Genomic DNA, 22,573 nt, shown 5'->3' on the forward strand with positions numbered 1-22,573 from the left:
TGAATTCTTTTTAAAAAGTTTTAAGTAGGGATGTTACCAAGTGGTAACAGCCTAAGTTAATTGCAAAAGATACGTCATTAAATATCTATCAGTCAGAGCAAAATACGCGCATAGTTATTATTAAAACATGTATATTTAAAAAAAAAAACAAATATACACAAAAATTACAAAAAAAATAATAATAATAATAAATAAAAAATAATAACAATAATAATAATAAATAACCGCATATAATTTTTTTTTTAACAAATAAATAAATCTATAAAAAGGAAAACCAAAAAAAAAAGGTAATAATAATTATATTTAAGTATAATAAAATAAAAAAAAAGGGGGGTTTCATTGTTGTCTCTAACGAGTAATTTTATATTAGTTTATTTTTTGTTTTTGAAAAAATCAAGGAATAATGGCAGCAAATAGAAGAAATGGACCAAATTATGTCAAGTTGGAAAAGGTCAGTAACATCGATCCCGATGAGGTTCCAATGATATTCAAAGATATTGCAAGATTTGTGTGCGTCAGAAAGAAAAAAATGTGAATCGTATTCTTATTAAAAATAAAGGACAAGTTAATGAGGAAAAAATTTGCGTCGCGTGTTTTGTGGATTTAGTGGTTAATGACGAAGATCATGAATATAACCAATATGAAGGAATCGTAAAATTCCATAAAATAAGTTTAGATGAAAAACTAAATTGCGACCACTGTGGGGAAGTTTTGCTTGAAGCCCAGCCAGCAAAAAATTGTGATCTTTGCAAGCAATTGTTCTTATGGAAAGAAGAAGAATTGTTTAATAAAGTATTTATGTATATTGACGAACCATGGGGTGAAAACAATTAAAATTTTTTTTTTTTTAAAAAAATCATTTACTTTTAAATGATTAATCATTTGGTGAATTTTATTTTAATAACTTATATACTGCTTGTCATAAATATTTTAATCATAAAAATTATGTGTTTTCATTGTTCTTTCTTATAAATCAAAAAAAAATATGTAGTGACACAAATACATTTCATTATGTACTAAAAATCTATCAAACTATACAATAAAAAAAAAAAATATATATATATATATATATATATATATATATATATATAAATAATAAATAATACCCATAAAAAAAAGAGACACATAAATATCCTTGACCAACAAAAAAAAAATATTTATATAGAAAAAAAAAAAATCAATTTCAGTTCTGATTTCTTATATAAAAAAAAAAAAAAAAGAGTAAGTATAATTAAAATTTTTTTTTTTAATAAAAAAAAAAAACAAATAAATAAATAAACAAACTAATAAAACCACATGAAATAAGAAAAGTTATTATAAGATAAAGAAAAAGTAAGTATAAAGTTACAACTAAATATATATCTCTCATTATAAAAATAAATTTTTCTTTATTAAAAAAAAAATCTGGGCGTTGGTTGACCCTGCGGGCCAGCCCCAAAACTTCCCGCTGTTTTCGACCTCAAAGAGCTCGAAAATATTAGTGTAGATATATTTTCGAGCTCGAAAATGCTATCACATGCAATTTTTTTTTTTACGATCTTTTCAAGCTCTAACAAGTTACCTGTTATGCTGAAGTTTGAAAATTCAAGAATCGAAAATCATCAATGAAGCGGTTTTTAAAATTTAGTTCCTGATTATGTTCAGTAAAATAAGTGTATTGAGGCAGAAATCAATGTCGGGGATCAAAATCAAGATTTAAGTAAGTTTTGACTCATGTAAGAAACAATAAAATATGAAATATCCGATAAAAATATTAAAAATTAGGTTTTATCGATTTTTTTGTTGATAATATGATTTAAACTAAACACCAAGTTCGATGACATTAAATGATCGAAAGAAACCATAAAAAAGATGAGTTGGTATGATATCAGGCACATTTTAGTACGTTATATTATGATTTATCCGGAAAAAATAACATAAAATGTTATTTTTTTAACTTTTCAACGCCGATATCTTTTGAACTAATCAATCGATTTTGATAGTTGACGTGGCAATCGGCGCGTTTTATTGAATTCTAGAGCTGATTGAAATTTAAAATCGATCGCGTCAGTCGTTTCGAAAATATTTAGAAAAAACCGTTTTTCACCATTTTTTTCTCCCGCGATAACTCTCGAACGAATTATCCGATTTAGATGTTTGAGGTGGAAATCGACGCGTTTTATTGAGTACTAGAGCTAATTAGATTTTGAAGTCGATCGTATGAGTCGTTTTTGAGAAATCAATAAAAAACTAAAAAAAAAAATTTTTTTTTTTTTTGTAATTCGCAAATATTTCCGAGTCTATTCCATCAAATAATCTGAAATTTTCAGGAAAGTTGATGGCCAACAAGCTCTTTTGATTGCCACCTCAACCATCCAAATCGATTCATTAGTACAAAAGTTACAAAGAGTTTACATACACACACACACACACACACACACACACACACACACACACACACACACACACACACACACACACACACACACACACACACACACACACACACACACACACACACACACACACACACACACACACACACACACACACACACACACACACACACACACACACACACACACACACACACACACACACACACTCGGACATCATTCTGAAAATAATCAGAATAGCTTCCTAGGACCTCAAAACGTCGACATCTGATGAAAACTCGATTTTTGAAAATCGGGGTGAAAACAATAACTTCCCGAAATTTTTGAAAATCGTCGATTTTCTTAGCGGGAAGTTAAAAAAAAGGGAGATATACTAAATAATAAGAAATGTGCATGTATTATGAAATGTAAAATTTTTTACTTAAAAAAAAAAAAAAAAGAAAAATATAATAATAACAATAATAATGATGATAATAATTAACGTTAAAAAAAAAAAAAAAAAAAAATTTTAAACAATAAATAATAATGCAATAAATAAAAAATACTGTCAATAAAAATAATAATATATTTTTATAAGTATTTGTCACATATATAAAATATATGACAAATAACTAACAGTGGGGGTGTGACGTCACGACGTCTTATTCCTGCTGTCAATCAATTATCATACATGCTATGCCATCTGGCTATGCATAAATTAATTAATTAGCAAGTAACTTCCAGCCATTATTACGGCTGATGATTTTTAAATTTGAATTTAAATTCAAATTATTTTTGTAAGATTATTATTGGAAAAAGTTTAATAATAAAAAAAATTTTGTTTTAAATTTGAATATAATTCAAATTTTTACGTTTGTTAATTATTAATAAATAATAAAATTTATTATTAATTAAATTATTGTTGAATAAAATAAATTTTGAAATTAAAAATAAATAAATATGAAAAATGAAAAAAAAAACAATGAAATAATTTAATTTTTATAATTATGAAATATGAAATGAATTGATGAAAATACATAAATAAATAAATAATGATGATTAATAATCGAAAATAAAATAAAATTATGAAATATGAAAAGAATATTATTATGAAAAGTATAAAATAAAACTTTAAAATAATAAAAATATTGATAAAAATTTTTGTATGAAAAAACAATTATTAATAATAAATTTATTAATAATAAAAATAAAGAAATATGAAACGAAATAATGAAACATTTATAAAAAAAAAAGTAATTATTATTAATAAACAAATGAATAATAATTAAAATGAAATAAATTATAAAATGTTAAAATAATAAAATGAATTTATTGTAATAAAGAAAAAAATAATAAGAATCAATAAGTATTGATTTGTGAATTCGACTTCAATGCTTTATGCGTTGTTGCTAACTGGATTGGAAGTCATGAAAAATATATATACATAAATAATCATTATGTTACGTCCAACTAGTAGCTTGTACTGTGATGTTGGACAATTTATTATAATTTTTATTTTCGGCCCTAGTCTTTCAACCAATAGACCGGGATCACACTGAGTAATTATCTGGAAGGTTGGTTTTTAAATGAAAGATGTTGAATGTACGAATTTAACTACTATATATTATACAATTGAAAATTTTGATGATGTGAATACAATAAACTTCATATTAAAAGTATTAGGTGGCTAGTCCGCCAACTCTAATTTACAATAAAATGGTTACGATTAACTTGATTTCAAATACTAGAGAGGACTACAGAATCTTGAATACATTACGTTCTTTTATACATAAACTTAAAGATTACAGTACCTGAAGCTTTTGGGATCGGAGTATTTTTCTGGCGTACACTGAATTTACTATACTATACTATTCGCGGTTACAATTTTGTTGCGATGTGAACTTAATAATTTTAATTTAATTATACACTAGCTGAAACAATATTTACTAAACGCTAGCGATATAATTAATAAAATAAAGTGTGAGAACACTTGTACGATTAAATAAGACAATAAAGTGTGAGAACACTTGTAGAAAACAAGTACGGAATTAGTGTGAAGTGTGAGAACACTTGTAAAAAATAAACTAGTACGGAACTAGTGTATAAGTGTGAGAACACTTGTACTTAAATTTTCTCATTCTTACTGACCCAGGACTGAGAACTGAGAGTAAAAACTCTGACTGCGAAAACTGCTACTCAGAAAAAACTCAAGACTACTTTTTTTTTTTATTTTGTGGCCCTTTTTATGTGTCTTGTTTGTTCTATTTTGTCTATTGTTTGGGGGAAAACTGTGTCCAATCGGAGCACAATTCCTTAGGGTCCTTTCCCTTTCCCTAGGATTTTCCGTTAGGGAAGTGGTAAAAGCCCATCCCCGATGCGTGCCTATGTGTGTGCGCATCCACACATACACCCACATACACAATATTCTATAATATTGTAACTTATTTATAATAATAGAATTTATATCTATTTTATAAATTTTTCTTATGACTATTTACTTTAATTTATTTATCTAAATTTTTATTTATATTGTTTTAATTATTTACTTGTATATAAATATTTTTTTTTCTTTCATAATTTTATTTCTTTAAATTTTATTAATTTATTTACTTATGTAAAGAATTTTTTATTTATTCTTTTATTTATTCGAGTTTTATTAATTCTCCAATTATTTATGTAAAATTTCATTTTTACTCTTTTAATTTTTATTTATTTGAATTTTACGTTTACGTGGACACAAAAAATTTTATCTACAAAAATGTACTTAAAAATTTAAGAGCTTATAAGATTATATTATTTATCTATTTTATTTATTTAACAATGAGTCATTGTTAAACTTTCAATTTCTCTTTTTAAATATTTTAAGTACACTTTTGCTGAGAAGATGTTTTATTAATTTTTATGGAAAGCGTTTCCAAATTTTCTTTGGGCCTTCATTCTATGGTGACCCAAGGGGTCATTAAAAAAATGCATTCGATTGTTTGCTCTAGCATTTCTACGTGCGTCAGAGCAAACAAATTTACTAATTCTAAACATTTTTACTACTACATTATTTCTTATCACTCTAGGGTTATTAAAAAAAATAAAATCTGGTCGCCACGTAATTTTAATGAAAAAATAAAATTTAATATAAAAAGTTCAGCATCTGAGCTGGACGTAACAATTATAAAAAAATATTGATTTAATTATAGCCAATAAAATAATTGGTATAATTAAATAATTATTGGAAGGGATGTTACTACCCGGTAACAGCTCTTCTGGAAATCGAAAAAAGATTTCAGTTTCCTAAGTGAGCTCATTCGTCATTGACGAAATTTTAATTATTTAAAGGCAAAGTCCTTAATTTTATTAAATCATTGTAATATAATTTAAATATTTATAAACTGAATTATAAAAATATAATTCAGAATATTTTTAAATAATTATTGAATTATTAAAAGTAATAATTCATTTCAATAAAAAAAATAAATTTGATAAATATTCCATCAATTATCAAGTTCAAGTCGAATTATTTAAATATAATTCATTCAAGAAATAAAATTCGATATTGATAAATTTCATTAATTATCAAGAGTTAAGAAGGAAGGATAACAAATAAAAAAAAAATCAAATAAATAATTATTGATAACAATAATAATCATCAAATAAATCAAGGTAACAATTTAATTGAATAAATAATTAAATATCAAATTTAAATAATAATTGATTGATTTTAAATAAATTAAATAATAGGTGAAATCGAGAGTTAAACCATTTTATAAAAGTGTAAAATTGTAAATTGCATTTAATTGTCTAATGTAAATTAAATTTCATTTTACTTAATTTTTATTATTATAATTTATCTCTTAGACAACAAAACATTTTTATTTTTATTTTCTTTTAATTTTAAATAAACAGTCATCCTTATAGCTCCGTCCCAGTTATTTCGCTAGGCGAAGGCTAAACAGGAGCGCTACACTTAATATGTGTTATTTTGACGTAACACATGCTTGGATAGAGATGAGATTTTCGTAGTTATTATGTATATATATATATATATATATATATATATATATATATATATATATATATATATATATATATATATATTGAAACAAATCGCTTTTTGTCTTCGCTATTTTAACCAGCAGCCACCAGAATTTGCGGGTTGATCCCTGGCTTAGGCTGGCCTCTAACAAATTTTATTTTACTTGGACAGAGCAGCGGGCTAGGATTCTTACAAAGCAAAGACCTGCACTTATTCAAGCGCAGCAACGTATGTTAAACTCTCTCACTTACCTCACGGCTTATTACTACTGATGATTGAATTATCAATTCTTACTTAATTAATAATACTTTTATTAAACTATTTAAGAATCTTACCAGTAAAATGGGATATGAGTAGGATGAATAGTGATAGACAAAGTGAAGGATTAAAAATTGCAATGATTGCTTATTGCCAATTATAATAATGATAAAAACTACTTACAAGAAAAATCAATTGCTGGATATAATGTAGATGGCACAGTGTAGTTTATATTGCGAGTAAATTGCCGGTAACGTTCAGTAATATTCAATTAAACTAATTTTATTTATAATAATTAACAAACTAAAACAGTAAGGTATGATCGCAAGACAATTACTAATAATACAAACTGTAACGTAAGTTAATTGCCTGGTTTACAGAAGCGCAAGTAGATTGCTAATATACTGACAGAAGCGCATATAAATTACTATTATTTACAATATTGAATAGGCTATACAACTTATTGCTAATTGATCCAGGATCGAAGTGATTGACCGATAAATTTGGGCGTAAAACTAGCCTCGGGAGTCTGTCCCCACTTCACCCTTACGGTCATGCGTCAACGTGAAAAATAGTCATGTGACCACGGCACTATGACTTGTGTAGTTTCAGACGGCAACGAGACGGAGAAAAATGGGGACCGCAAGGGTGAGGACGATGAAGACAATTCACATTGTCTCAATATATATATATATATATATATATATATATATATATATATATAAAGGCTATTCTACGATAAGAGGTTTTGCGGCCATAGAAGATGCAGTCAAGAGGAAAAGTTGAAGTTTTTCTTTTAACCGATAATCTTGCGACATTAGTCCCTTCTAGAAACACATTTACGTAAGGGCAAGTCACTTTATACATCTTAAGTTACTTTTTGAAAAGCTAGGGTAAATACATTGGACAGGGTAGAGACGTCAAGATCAGGGTTGGTGGAGCGGTTCCCAGTTCAGACTTTCCATATTTTTCTCAATTCATTTACATATAGACTTTTCATTAAGAAGGTTCCTTCCTTATCCTGCCCAACCCCATCCTATCCTAATTCTCTTATCTCATAATACGGAAAAGTGTGGAACGCATCACGTATATAATCCTCTATTGTCTCTAAACATGAATAAGTAAAATAGTGTATATACACTATTTTTCAGTGGTTTCCACTGTTTCAGATTTAGAGAGAATGATACTGCAGAGAGAGCTGTCTAATTGACTGAAGAATATATTAATATTATACCTTAAGAAGGAAATAATAAATAATATGTCATCCAAATCGTGAGTGCTCTCTAAAAATGAATTGGTGGAATTCGCTGTGAATTAGTGGATGGCCACTATTTATCCTGCTATAACACATATACCACTAATTTAATCAGTGATATACTTATAGCGGGTTTCCAGTGCATATCCACTAATTCGCAGTGAATTTTATTAATTCGTTTTTAGAGAGTGAGTATAAAAAATAATATTCTAAATGCCACCAAAGAATGTTCAATAATCCAAAGTGTTAATTAGTATGTTAAAAATTTTATTCAATCTGTTCTATTATGACGGGATGACTTGATATTCAACTGCCAGGTCAGTCAAATTAAATTTCCGAGCAGTCGTTCAAGTCTGACTTGATCTATTTGCTTTCTATTCATTGATTCCAAAGTTTAATTGTGAGTCTTGTGTCAGGCAGACGCTTAAGAAATATTGTAAAAGTTTTGTCGTCGCTCTTTCTGTAGTCCAGTTACAAGTCCAGGAGAAAACCAACATCATGGCAAGGCACTTGGGGCGTCGACGTAAGTTCCTTGGCGTAGAGGTTAAAATTATTCATAAAATTTAATTTGTCAAATATGCGGGTAACTTTCTTAGTTAACTCTTATCGTCTTTTATAAAGTTTATTTAATTGTATTTAATTTATTTAAATCTCTGTGCATGTGGGAAAATTATTTATTTGTCAATTTTAATTGTCAGGATTTTTACTCGACATTGACAAATTACTTATTAATTCAAGATGAATTAGAAGCCCGCTAATTATTATTGGAATAATTTTGTTTAAATAAAAAATTATAACACTAAAGTTGAGATTTATCATCGCGGTTATTCAAGTAGTGTTGTTCGTGATATTAAGAACACGAGGCACGAGCACGGCGCATGCGCAGCATAATTCTTACAATTAAATTTAGCTATAAATTATTAATGATATTTATAAAAGAGCTTAGCATTAAGTATACGTATTTAATAAATGAATAATTATTTATAATAAAATAATTGAATTTATATTTAAACTTAAGTTTTTGGGACCAGTATATTATATATTTTTTACTTTACAACTATAAAAAATCATTATTACAAATGTAACAAATTTACAATAATTTGTCTAATGCTGTCAACAAATTTTAATATTATTTTCTTTTATAATTATTTTCTTTAACCATTTTTCTGATGGCTGATTGATTTGGATAGTGAAAATTTGAAAATTAAACAAATTGTCACGATATTGAAATATCGCGGCAGTCTCGCATCAGGTCGATGAGCAACAGAAGGCAGCACACGCTGCTCACACGTCTTATCCGATATTTTGTTATTATAATTATTTTGTTTATATATAAGCTTTTGTTTTAATTATGGCGTTAATAATAATCACTTGATTTTTTAGGCATAAATTGTGTGTAACTCAGAAAAATTCACTGAGTAATTTAAGCATATAATTCGATTGTTGTAGTGCTGGGAGAAATAATTGCGCATTCTATTTATATGCTTATGATTATTTTGGCTGGTTGGTGCATGCACGTCAACGCAGCAGTTAGCATCAGTAAATTTATTTATTATAAATAAATCTCCTAGCTTGGTGAATAAATCATTGATTTATTTATCTTGAAATCATATTAATAATTAATTATGAAAGAGGCAACTGGTCATTTAGCGTCGGAAACTAGATAAATTACGCAGCCAAAGTTATGTATCAGGTTGGTGGTACTGTAAAGAAATAACATGCGACTGTTATATATCCCCATTGGGTGAAGTGAGATATATGACAAAATGGCGCCGGCCTGGGTGCCGGCATGAGATTCACGTGCTGCCATAGTCAGACGTCGGATAGTATCTGCAAGAATAACGTGTGTGCTTCTGTTGCATTAATAATTATACATTTGCCGCCATTTGGTATTTTGAGGAAATAATATAAATCCAGTGGCATTATTTGAGTATTTTGATAAAAAATCAGAAAGGAAAATATATTTACCGTATGAACGTGCAACCAAGGGAGTTGAATAATACGTAAACTGTAAGTACTTTTTGGCTAATACATTGGCATGTAATTTGGTTCCCGAGTTGGTGATCATTTGTAGTCTCACATGAGTGAGAGTGAGATAGTACATTCTGAGTATTAATATTTTTCATAAGCATATAATGGAATGCGTGATTATATTGGGCTCAGTAAATACTAATACAATAATTGAAATTATTCATTATTATTTTATCATTACCAAATATTGATTGTGATAAACATTTGGTTATCTTTCTTTATTATTTACTGCTATAATTAGTATTTCTTGCGTTTATTATAATTTTTAAACTATCACGTGTGAGTGATACAAGAGTTTCTAATTATTATTGATTCTAATAATTATTGTTATATCTATTATTTTCTGATAATACTATTATTGTGAATGCTGCGTAATATTCGCCAGTGGAAATTTATGAAAGTATTTACTGGAAATATTTAAAGATTAGTTTTAGATTATTTTTATTTTATGCTTGAATTATCACATGCGAGTGATACAATAATTTACAATTATTAAATTATTATTTGCGACTATTATTATTTAATCATATTTACATTTTTCTAATATCACGCGCGAATAATATTAGTAATTACATGCAGTAAACTATTTTTCTTTGCGTTCAAGATATTTATTGTTTATTCATTATTATTATTTTCTTTATTTGTATACGCATACCGTATTATTGTGGTAAGTGATTTATTATTATTTTGTTTTTGATATTGTTTATTTGGTTATGCGATACCATTAATTAATTAATTCATTATTTAAAATATATTTGAAACAAATGGTCATCAACCCGGTAGTTATTTAGATTTAATTTATTTAAATTACTGCTATCTCTTTCTTGCTTCCTTTTTCTAAAATCTGAAAATGCTATCCTGTTTTTTAATTTTACTTTTATTTTCATTTTCTCTGTTGTATTTTATTTTGAGTTTAATTTTGTTCGTGGGGCACATGAACTGGCGCCCAACCAGGATTGTCTAACCCAGCCGGAGCAGAGCTGAGTATCTAGGGAGATTCGGGACATCTCCAAGTGGGACTTTTGGTTTGTTATTTTTATTATTTTCAGTTTTTCACCAACGGAGAGCCATAACGGATATTGAGCACCAACCACACTCCACCGTAGGACGTGTGAAATTGAGACGAACGTTATAAAATACCAAAAATAAAATTTGTAGAATTTTTTTTATCAGGGAAAATTATTAACAAGAACACGTGTTTGACAAATCGGGGATAAAACCCTCAATAAATTATAAATTTTATAGAGATCTGGAACATAAAATTTGCCAAGTGTCTAGTCTATATTTACCGGGAATTATGAATAATTAAATTACATAAAAATTTGCAAATATACGAAATTTATAATAGAAATAATTACAAAAAAAATTTTTACGCGTAATTTTACTTATAAAATCTGAAGAAAAAGCGCGGAAAAATATAATTCTCTACCCTGTTTAAAAATATTGATTGAAAAGAATTAAAAATGATGAAATTCGAATTCTTTTCAATAATTTCAATTTTTTTGTTTGTATATATAAATATACAGTTTGCATGGAGTGACCGCTTCTTGATCCTTTTCAAGCAGTATTTTTAACCAGGGTAGCCTGTATGACTCATTTCTCGGCCGGAAGTGAAAATAAATTGACGCTGCAGGATAAAATTGAGTTTATGATTTTAAGTGGAAATAAAATTTGTGAAAAAAAGAAAAAGTTCTAGTTTAATAATAAAATTTTAACGATAAACTTTAACGTGGAAATTTGTTAACGTTTAAATTGAAATTCTTTAAGAAATTAATAAATAAATTATTTTTTTAAAAAAAATAAAACCTTGGAACAAATAATTAAGTAAAAAGCAAGCAAATCATATAGTGTAATGTATTATTTATAGTTTTTAAATAAAATAATGATGAAAATTTTGTCACGTATTGATTCAAACGTGAATCGCTGCACGCGCTTGTCCATCTCGCCGTGAATTTGACAACACCTCCTAGCTCAAATCAAGCGCATTTATTTATGATAATTTATTATTATTTAAATATTCATATTATTTTGATGGATTATTTGAGTATGATTTAATTATGAATTTATCGATGTTATTGTTTATTATGTTTATATATATGTTTTGATAATTATTTTGAATTTATATACTTAATCGATATTTTCATTTCAGTTAGTAGCACACGTGCGCGTATGTTTTAGATAAAAATATCGACCGAAGTGAGGGTAAGTCGATATAGTGGGGATAAAATTCAATATTTTTTTCCAGCCACGTGGTGCACTGAAATAATTATTATGTTATCGTTTAAAGGGTTAATAATTATTATGTTTATGTTGATAAGTAGGAAATATTATTTCATTTATTATTATAACATAACTCAGGTCGTTTAATGATTTTAAATATTTTATTTTAATTGAAAATTTCGGGTCCGAGGTCATGAGAGGGGATAACACCGGAATGATACCTCTTCCTCGGAAAAATCAACGAAAAATATAGTTAGAGAGGACCGGGATTTTGTAAAGATAGGACGTGTTGTTGTCCATAGTTATTTTTGAGTAAATTGTTCTGGCTCAGTTGCCGTAATAACATAATTAAATAGTTAGAGTTTATTTAATTTGGATAATAAAAATATAGTTCATGGATTGTTTATTATTGAAAGTTCTAGAAGTAAATTTTTGTCAACCCCGGTAAGTCAATTGTATTATCATTTGTTGCATCGGCTATCGCTGCACCCTCGTTAGAGTTGATCGCGATAAATAATTCAAACTGAGTCTTTTTGTAATAATAAGTTGAATTTATTCGGCGTACGTCCCATAAGTTTTATGCATATGTATGTAGATGCGTCGAACGAATTCCTTAGAAGATTAGACAAAGATAGCAAGTGGGGATCCTTGTCTGACGCTAGTATTTCACGTATTATTTTAATATTATATTTCAGTATTTAAAATATTATTTCTTTGGGTAAAATTTATTTTATAAATTAATAGTATGCAACCCAGTGTTGCCAAATATATTTTGAATACCCGCGTCTTTCTCTCCCCAGAGAAAATAATATAAAATAAAGAAAAAGATTAGTATCATTTTATTTGTTTACAATCTATATTAATTATGTTGGGTAAAAATTTGTAATTTGTAATTTGGTTTCCCCAGTGGATAATTTAATAATATTATTTTAATTGAATTGATTATTATTATCTATATATATAAAAATGAATTTCTGTTCGTTAGTCTCACTAAAACTCGAGAACGGCTGAACGGATTTATCTTATCTTGGTCTTGAAATGTTCGTGGAGATCTAGGGAAGGTTTAAAAGGTGAGAAAAGTTCGAATATCTGCCGGGAAAACCCTAAAATAGTCTTTTCTATCTATCTATATAAATAAAAATCTATTGCTGTTCGTTAGTCTCACTAAAACTCAAAAACGGCTGAACCGATTTGGCTAATTTTGGTCTTGAATTATTTGTGGAAGTCCAAAATAGGTTTGAACAATGAATAAATATAAGTTTAGTATAGTGCCGGATAGCTCAATTGGTAGAGCACCCGGCGCGATACCGACATGGTCTGGGATCGATTTCGAGTTCAGGCTATCTATGTTTTTCTCAATTAAACTATAAATTGTCTTAATGAGAAGGTTTGCATGTTTAGGTTTCCACTATATTAAATTGGTTTTTTATATAGTGGAAACCAGTTTAATCTAATGGAAACCTAAACATGCAAACCTACTCAATCAGACAATTTATGGATAAATTAAGAAAAATATAGGGGGGGTTCCACGCAAAATCGGACACCATTTAGCTTTTGCACCGCGGTTTTTTTTGTAACTTTTAATGTAGGTTGAAAAAAGCCTTCATAATTTTTTTCTAATTTTTTCCCTTAACCGTTTTAGAAATATCGAATTTTGAAAAATGTAGAGATTGTTTTTCAAACACCTGTAACTTTTCCAAAAGTGGTTTAAATAAAATTGTCAAAGAGACAAAAAATGTTCATTTTTAAAGATCTTTTCAGTAAGGAATATCAAAAACATTTTTTGAACCACGCTCCTATTGAAATTAAAACTTTTTCGCATAAATTATCGATTTACAAAAAAAACACGTACTGATCGATTTTCCTCATTATTTTTCACAGCAAACTCACCCATTCTTCAAATTTTCCAGCTATGCTCATAATGGAACAACGATGGGATCTATTTTTTTGTTATTTTTCAAATTTCATATTCCAATTTTTTTTTAGGAAATGTCTTAAAATGATAGTACGCTCAGGATTTACTGTTAATAATTATCTGACAGACAACTATCAACATAATTCTTTAATTTTATTTCCTCAGAAAAATTATTATTAATTAATTAATATTTATTTTTGTTAATTGAAATTATTATTTATTAATTAATTAGAAATAATTTTTCTGTGTGAGAAAATTTGAAAATTTTGATGAAAGTTGTGTTTCAGATAATTATTAACAGTAAATCCTGAGCATGCTATCATTTTAAGACAATTTTCTTAAAAAAAAAACTAGAATATGAAATTTAAGAAATCTAATATAAATAGATCACATCATTGTCCCATTATTAGCGTATATGGAAAAGTTGTAGAATAGGTGACAGTTTGCTGTGAGAAATTATGAGGAAAATCAATCAGCATGTTTTTTTTGTAAATCGACCATTTATTCTTAAAAGTTAAAATTTCAATAGAAGCGTGGATCTAAAATTCTTTTTGATGTTTTTTATCGAAAAGATATTTGAAAACTCACATTTTTTGGCTTTTTGGAAATTTCGTTTAAACTACTTTTCGCAAAGTTACAGGTATTTGAAAGAAAAATCTTTTCCTTTTTCAAAATTCGATATTTCGAAAACGATTGGAGGAAAAAATTAAAAAAAAATCATGAAGGCCTCTTTCAACCTATGCTAATAGATTAAAAAGTTTCAAAAAAATCCGAGGTTCAAAAGTTAAATGATGTCTGATTCGGCGTAAAACGCCTCATAGATAGCCCCACTGGGAATCGAACCCAGATCATGTCGGTATCGCGCCGAGTGCTCTACCAGTTGAATTATCCGACAGTATACTATATTCCGTTCAATTTGATCTTTAAGTTATTGAGCTACACCGTCTATCGCACGGTAATACACTGATTTCCTATACTGGAAACCTAAACAGAGTTGATGTTTTATTTTGCTCTACAATCGGTTGAGGCAGTACGAAGTCTGCTGGGTCAGCTAGTTATTTAATAAAATCTTATTATAAAGAATTAATTATACTAATTATTTGGGTATTTTAATCATTTGTTGAGTTTATTTAAATATCTTCTGAATTAAATAATTTCGTAAAAGGAACCCAGTGATAGCCAATATTTGTTTATTTGTTTCCTGGATTTATTTAGTAGTAATGATACCTTATTATTATTTTTATTCATTATATATTTGTTTGGTTGTCATTACGCTTGGTGCATACATTCTCGCTCAAGATTTTGTCCCGTGATCTCTCCGCTGATTGGTTATAATTTTCGTCCGTTTTGTAAAAACGGGCTGGTGCCCTCGTGCACTAACCCAGCCTGGGGAGCTGGTCCAGGCACACCTTTAATTTATTTATAATTATTTATTATTTTTAGTTATAATTATTATCGTTATTTATAATTTTTGTAATACACTTGGGTGACCACATACGACTCCGGGTTTGTTTCACGTCTCCGTGTGAAAATAAAAACGGTTTACATTATAATTTAAAATAAGATTATCGGATAGATAAAATGAAATTTAATAATAAATACTTAAAATTTGAAACGGATTATGGTTGTTATATTTACGGTTGTCATATTTATTATAAGTCTAAAAACAAAGTCTTAATACATAGGACTTCCGCGTAAAAAAAAAAAGTTCGAGAAAGTTCGACAAGTCGAACTTCGAAGTTTGTTACAAAATCGAACTTTTTTTCAAACTTTTGTAAGACAATACAAATAGCATTACAAACTAAAGTTTGGGACGGCTTTAAAACTTTGAGCGTATAATGGGCCCACATAATTTTTATCATTATAAGTATGGGGGAGGGGGGTAAAATTGACCACCAGGGCAAAATGGTCCCCGCAAATTTTTTGATGGCTCGCAAAATTGTCCCTCAAAAATTCTGAACATGAAACAATTTTTGGGGGAAAGGATAAAATAGACCCCTGGGGAAAAAATAGACCCCCACAAGAGCCATGTCGATTTAGAATCGATTAATCGAAAAATCGATTATTTAGAGTAATATAATCGATTTTTCAGATCAATTTTGAACCCTACATCGATTCAATGAATCGATTCATAAACCTCCTGAATCGGACCGATCCATTCGAAGAACTAGCGATAATATTCCTCAATTGGCTGCGGTATTTAGTTTTTTTAATTGTTTGCTGTTGTCTGACGCAAAAGCAACTGGTAGTACTTGGTCAATAATTTGAACGTATCATAGAGTAAATATTTATGAACGCTTCCGAAGGTGGCGTTACTTGCGTTAAGAAAACATTTCATTTTTCTATCCGGCTGTCAAACCTAACCTATCTATTCTTGTGAGTGAGTTTATTTATAAAAAATATACTGTGGATAAATATTATTTTTACTGTAAAAATTTATAGTAATGAAATAAATAATATCGTATTCATATAGCATTTATTTTAATTTGAAAAATAGTAAGTGATTAGATTGATTGTAATATCGATTTACCGAGAAATGTGCGTTTGCGTTGCAGTTTGCATTTTTGTTAAAGTATTGTTATTCTTTTTAGCCTAAAATGTCAACTAAAAGTGATACATGGTATCACTTTGTAAAAAAGGGATCAAGTGGCGTATGCAAGTATTGTCATGTCGAAGTTAAAACATGCGGGAATACAACAAACTTACGCAACCATTTATTACGAAGACATCCATCTATTCAGTCCGTAAGTCGACGAAAACTGGTGGTGGCAAATGATGGTATTGGTGTTGGTGACGATAAAAAAAAACTGAAGTGTGTACCCGTACCTTTTCCTTACAATGCAACATATGCCTTTTTTATTAATGCATGCTTGTTTGAAAATTGTATATTCTTGCATTTTTTATCCTTTTATTGTATTTATTTTGTAATTTGAAATAATAATAGAATACAAAAACATAATCCTTTTCAGACAAATGAAGATATTGCTACTACGTCGACATCAAAGGAAAAATTTGGCATAAATGATGCTTTGAGTTCGACCAGTTCAAAAGAGTACTATGATTCTGACTTAGAAAATATAGCTTCATCATCAGTATCACTGAAAAAATCAAAACTTAATCAGCTAACTATAGATTCATGTGTTGATAATATTAAAGCATTTAGTGGTGAGAATTTTTGTTATTTACGTAATGAATTACTTACTTTGTTGATTGTAGTCATGGTATATTTATGAGCGGTGATAATGTATACCTTTGATTTTTTTCCAGTAAACGGAAAGAAGTATGGACAACTAAATAATGCTATCATGTTAATGACTTGCAAGGATACGTTGCCATTATATACAGTTGAAAAAGAAGGTTTCACATACTTAATGAAAACAGCAGTGCCTTTATATAAGCTTCCTTCATGGCAGACAATTACACAAATGATAGATGACAAATATGATGTTCTTTCTCTGTGATTTACGTGAAAGTAAACTGATTAGTATAAATTTTGGTGTGTCCCATTTAACTGAGCCCCATAATTCTGATTATTTATGTCAAATATTAATAACAATGACTGAAGAATGAGGTATAACCCCAGAAAAAGTTGCAGCAGTTGTTACTGATAATGGTGCGAATATCGTCAAGGCCGTAACAATTGCATTTGACAAACAAAAACACTTATGTTGTTTCGCCCACACTTTGAATTTAGTAGCTCAAAAACCTTTTGAAGAAGAAGCTGGTATTGAAAGTGCCAAACAGCTACTAAATACTATAAAGGATATAACTAGATACTGTAAATAAAATGTAAATGTAGCTGATGCTCTTCGTAAAGCGCAAAATGATATAGCAGTACCACTCAAATTGATTCAGTCAGTTTGCACAAGATGGAATTCAATTTACTATCAGCTAGTTCGGTTTGTAAAGTTATCTGAGCTACTTGCCCCGATATTACTCAATTACCCGAAAGCTCCACCTATGTTAACAGCCAGTCAACTGGATGGTATTAAAGATCTTATAAATATTTTAAAACCTATGGAAGCTGTGACGAAAGAAGTATCCGTAGACAAATTTGTAACGTCAAGCAAAATTATACCAATAGTTTCCTGTCTTTTGAAAACATACAGTACAATGAAGACGGAAACAGATGTCGGTGCTGCAACCAAAAATTTAATATTGGAAGAATTAAAAAAGAGATTTGGTACAGTGGAACAAGTACATGTGTTAGCTATCACCACACTACTGGATCCAAGATTCAAGAAAATTCATTTTTCTAACAGAATAGCATGCTCCAGACCTATTGATAAAATTAATAGTATGATTGTAGCTTCAAAAAAACAATTGGAGAATAAATTAAGTAATGAAGATTCAGAGAATAATTTGGAATGCCAGCTGAAGGAAGCAGAAGAATCTAATATTTGGGAATTCCATAACATATTAGTAAAAAATCCGCTACAATTATTTCAAGCAGAAACTGAAGGACAAGGTTTACAAGACGAATTGAAACATTATTTAACACAGCCTGTCGTCGACTTTAAAACGACGGCTCCTATTACATATTGGTATCACCAAAGAAATTCGTTGTACAGCTCAATAACGCCGATTGCCAACAAATACTTTTGCATAGTTGGAACATCTGTTCCATGTGAAAGGTTTTTTGTTGCGGGAAATATTGCTACTGACGAAAGGAGTCGTTTAGATCCTGAGTGATCAGATAAGTTAATTTTTTTAAAGTCACTCGACTTAAAATACTGGGAAATATAATTTCTTGTTAAATTTGTATTTAACTTTAATAAAATTTTATAAACTTAAAATTTAATTAATTTATTAACCGACTAGAAATTTAAACTGCCACATTAGTTTAGTGGTCACAAGCCTTACTGCTGAGCAAAAGATCCTGGGTTCGATTCCCACCTCTACCTATTCTTTCAAAGGAATATAGGCGTGATATTATGTTTATTAATTTAATAATACTTCTATTCAATTACTTATATTTGCAGTAAATGGTCATCAATAATGTCCTGTATCTTTATTAGGCAATTAGTCATGTTTGAAATTGGCTTGATTACTCGAAAATCGATCTTTTAATGCTCGATTTTTTCGATAATTATTATCACAGAAATTCGAATGGTTCAGGACTTCTTCGATATTTTTAAGTGTAAAAATTCTCAGAAAGTTTGATATTTTCAGAACTTTTTCAATAATTATTATCACAGAAGTTCGAATGGTTCAGAACTTTTCAGATAATTTTTTGTGTCAAAGTTCAAAAAAAGTTTGAAATTTTAAGAACTCTTTCAATAATTTTTATCGAAGGAATTCATTTTCAGTGTAGATGTGTTTGTAGATAAATTTGTGAGGTTACTAACGTCGAAAAAGTTCTGGAAATATCGAACTTGTTCAGAACTTCTTTAATGACAATCATCCAAAATGTTCTAAACCATTCGAAATTCGTATTAAAATTATCGAACGAGTTCTGAAAATATCGAACTTTTTGAGAATTCGTAAACTCGAATATATCGATGAAGTTCTGAAAACTTCGAACTTTTTTAGAACTTCTTTAATAAAAATCATCAAAAAACTTCTGTAATATTCGAGTTTCTGTGACAATAATTATCGAAAAAGTTTTGAAGATATCGAACTTTTTTAGAACTTCTTCACCCTGTTGAAATAATCCTATAGATTTCAATAAGAATTAAGTGTATTGGGACCTAATGTGCTTTTGTCGCTGCAAATCCACATACATACCCATATAAATTTTTAAAGGAAAAAAAGGGAAAGCTTAATGGAATTTATATGTCTAGAGAATTTGTATCTGGATTTACCAAGATGTACTATAGCTAGTGAACTCTATAAGAAAATCCAGTAACATACGTAATGATAACGATCGTCTTCTATTGGAGTATTCAAGTTCATAATAACTTTAATTTAATATATTTTTATGTGTAAATTACCCTCAAGAGGACCTTACATTTACATATATCAAACGGACTAACCAGATTGGATTTTTATGCCAGGTTTAATGTTATGTATCTGGATATACTACTCAGGTGTAGTTATGGGCTTTTATAGAAATATCCTATTAAATACTATAAATAATAACTATATTTTTATCTGTAAATAACAATCAAGAGTGACTTAAAACAATGTGATATCTAATGGACTATCCATATTATATTTTTGTTACGTCAAAATAACAAATATTAAGAGTAGCGCTCCTGTTTAGCCTTCGCCTAGCGAAATAACTGGGACGGAGCTATAAGGATGACTGTTTATTATAAATTAAAAGAAAATTAAAAATAAAAATGTTTTGTTGTCTAAGAGATAAATTAAAATAATAAAAATTAAGTAAAATAAAATTTAATCAATTAAGTAAAATAATAAAAGCAAAATTAAAACAACTTCCAAATTTATTTAAATCAAAACGATTATTTAAAAATTATTACAAAACAAAATTTAGTTTACATTAGACAATTAAATGCAATTTACAATTTTACACTTTTATAAAATGGTTTAACTCTCGATTTCACTTGTCATTTAATTTATTTAAAATCAATCAATTATTATTTAAATTTGATATTTAATTATTTATTCAATTAAATCGTTACCTTGATTTATTTGATGATTATTATTGTTATCAATAATTATTTATTTGATTTTTTTTATTTGTTATTTTTCCTTTTTAACTCTTCCTTTTTTTCTGTGTGTATATGGCTATACTCAAGTCTAGCTGTGGTCCTCTACAATAATATCTAGCATTACATTAAGATTATTTTTAAATATTTTTATTTGTAAATTATAATTAAGAGTGCTTTAAAACTACATGATATCAAATGAACTATCGAGATGAGATTTATATTCCAAGTCTGATGTCATATTTGGATATATTACTCTGGTGCGCTGTCTGTCAATAGTTATGATAATTTGTTCTTCAGTTTCTGAAAAACAGGCCTAAAAAAAAACTGATTAAAAACTATTTCTTACGTAGACGTATTCTTTAAAGAAACCAAAAATCATTTCAATGAACATCTGATAACTTTTATTTTTCACATCTTGCATTGTAGTAGTAAATTTAAACTGCAGCAACAGAAGTCTTTTTGAATTCGCGTCATTGCATACAAAGTCGTTGATAAGAAGAAGTTATTCGATATTACCATAAAATTTTTGCCTGAGGAATATTATTTAGATATGTGATAAAGAAATGGGGTGTACAATATAAATCAGTAAAATAAATCACAGAACAGAAGCAGTTCAGTTCAAATATTTAATGGATAGTGGGAATATGCGACATGAAAAGTATTACCTTTTGACTAATGATCAAATATATAAAAGTTTTGAAGGGTTACTTTAGATTAAAGAATACTTTGCGGCTGTGAATTATATAATATAACTAAATGAATTTTTATCTATTTTGAAGGTCTATTTTCAGTAAAAAATTATGAAAACTGCTTGAATTTAAATAAAAATCTCAAATTTACGGAAAATGGTATCTATAAGTTACGGGAAATAATATTTATAGTGATAAAAGGAGAAAACAAAATTCTGCATTTTTTCCAAACTAAAAAAAAATGTTTTGGCAGAGAACCCACGTCCCAACCGATCTGAAATACTTTATATAAAAAAATGACTCACTTTCGACGTAAATAATGACAGCTTTTTGACTTCAATCATCTTCATGAGTGACCTTGTACTTTTTGGACTTCTCAAAGAGAATTTTGAATTTAGCTATCTGCGATGTTTTCATAATAGATAAGCTCTGTCCGGTGGACTAAACTTCAGGCAAGCAAACATAACTGATTCTTTAAGATGAGAATGAACTTAATGAAAACCCTGTAATATACAAATACAAATATAAGTTGCAAGCATGTGAAATAATATTCATAAGCTATACAAAAAATATAAATGGGGAAGGGTAATGAACGCGACTATAAGATGAAAATGTTACAAGTGTCAAGTAGCAACAAACAAATTTTTAATGGAACTTAATGGATCCTAGTGTTATAATTAGCGTTCCATACAGAATATCTTTAATTCTTGTTCATAAGTTATTAAAACTTTTTATATCAATAATCATAAATATTTTAACAAAAAAAAGCATAGAATTTAACAGTGTGAAACATATAAATCTTCAATTTCTACAGTAAAAAAAATTTTTGATTTTCTAAGACACATACATAAATAAAAACTGATTTCAACAGTTAATTTATAGTTGAAGATATAAAATAATAAATATGAGACAATTCTAATCAATCCTAAAAAAGTTTTAGAAATTTTCTATAGACAGCATTAATATAATCATATTTTTGAAGCTTTGTTAATTATCAATACACCAGCAACAAAATATAATTTTTTTAATGGAACCTAATGAATTCTAACATGTAATTGGCACTCCATACAAAATACCTTACCATGCTAGGGTCTGTTACGGTTCTTTCTATCAATAATTACGAATATTATACAAACAAACTTAATACATTTTGAATTAAAAAACATTAAGAAAAATCAGTTTTTATTTTTTCAATAAAAGTATTAGG

At 28.2% G+C, this 22,573-nt stretch overlaps 1 protein-coding gene across 1 annotated transcript; it reads left to right on the forward strand.

The window, feature by feature from the left end:
- Nucleotides 1–16,657: 16,657 nt before the first annotated feature.
- LOC103575560 (uncharacterized) lies at nucleotides 16,658–18,752 on the forward strand. Its single transcript, XM_053740211.1, has 4 exons — nucleotides 16,658–16,804; nucleotides 17,030–17,225; nucleotides 17,644–17,784; nucleotides 17,860–18,752. Exons 1-4 carry the CDS (start codon nucleotides 16,658–16,660, stop codon nucleotides 18,750–18,752), a joined length of 1,377 nt encoding a protein of 458 aa, XP_053596186.1.
- Nucleotides 18,753–22,573: the final 3,821 nt, after the last annotated feature.

This window comes from Microplitis demolitor, chromosome 6 (genome assembly GCF_026212275.2).
Source record: "Microplitis demolitor isolate Queensland-Clemson2020A chromosome 6, iyMicDemo2.1a, whole genome shotgun sequence".
Taxonomy (NCBI): Eukaryota; Metazoa; Arthropoda; class Insecta; order Hymenoptera; family Braconidae; genus Microplitis; species Microplitis demolitor.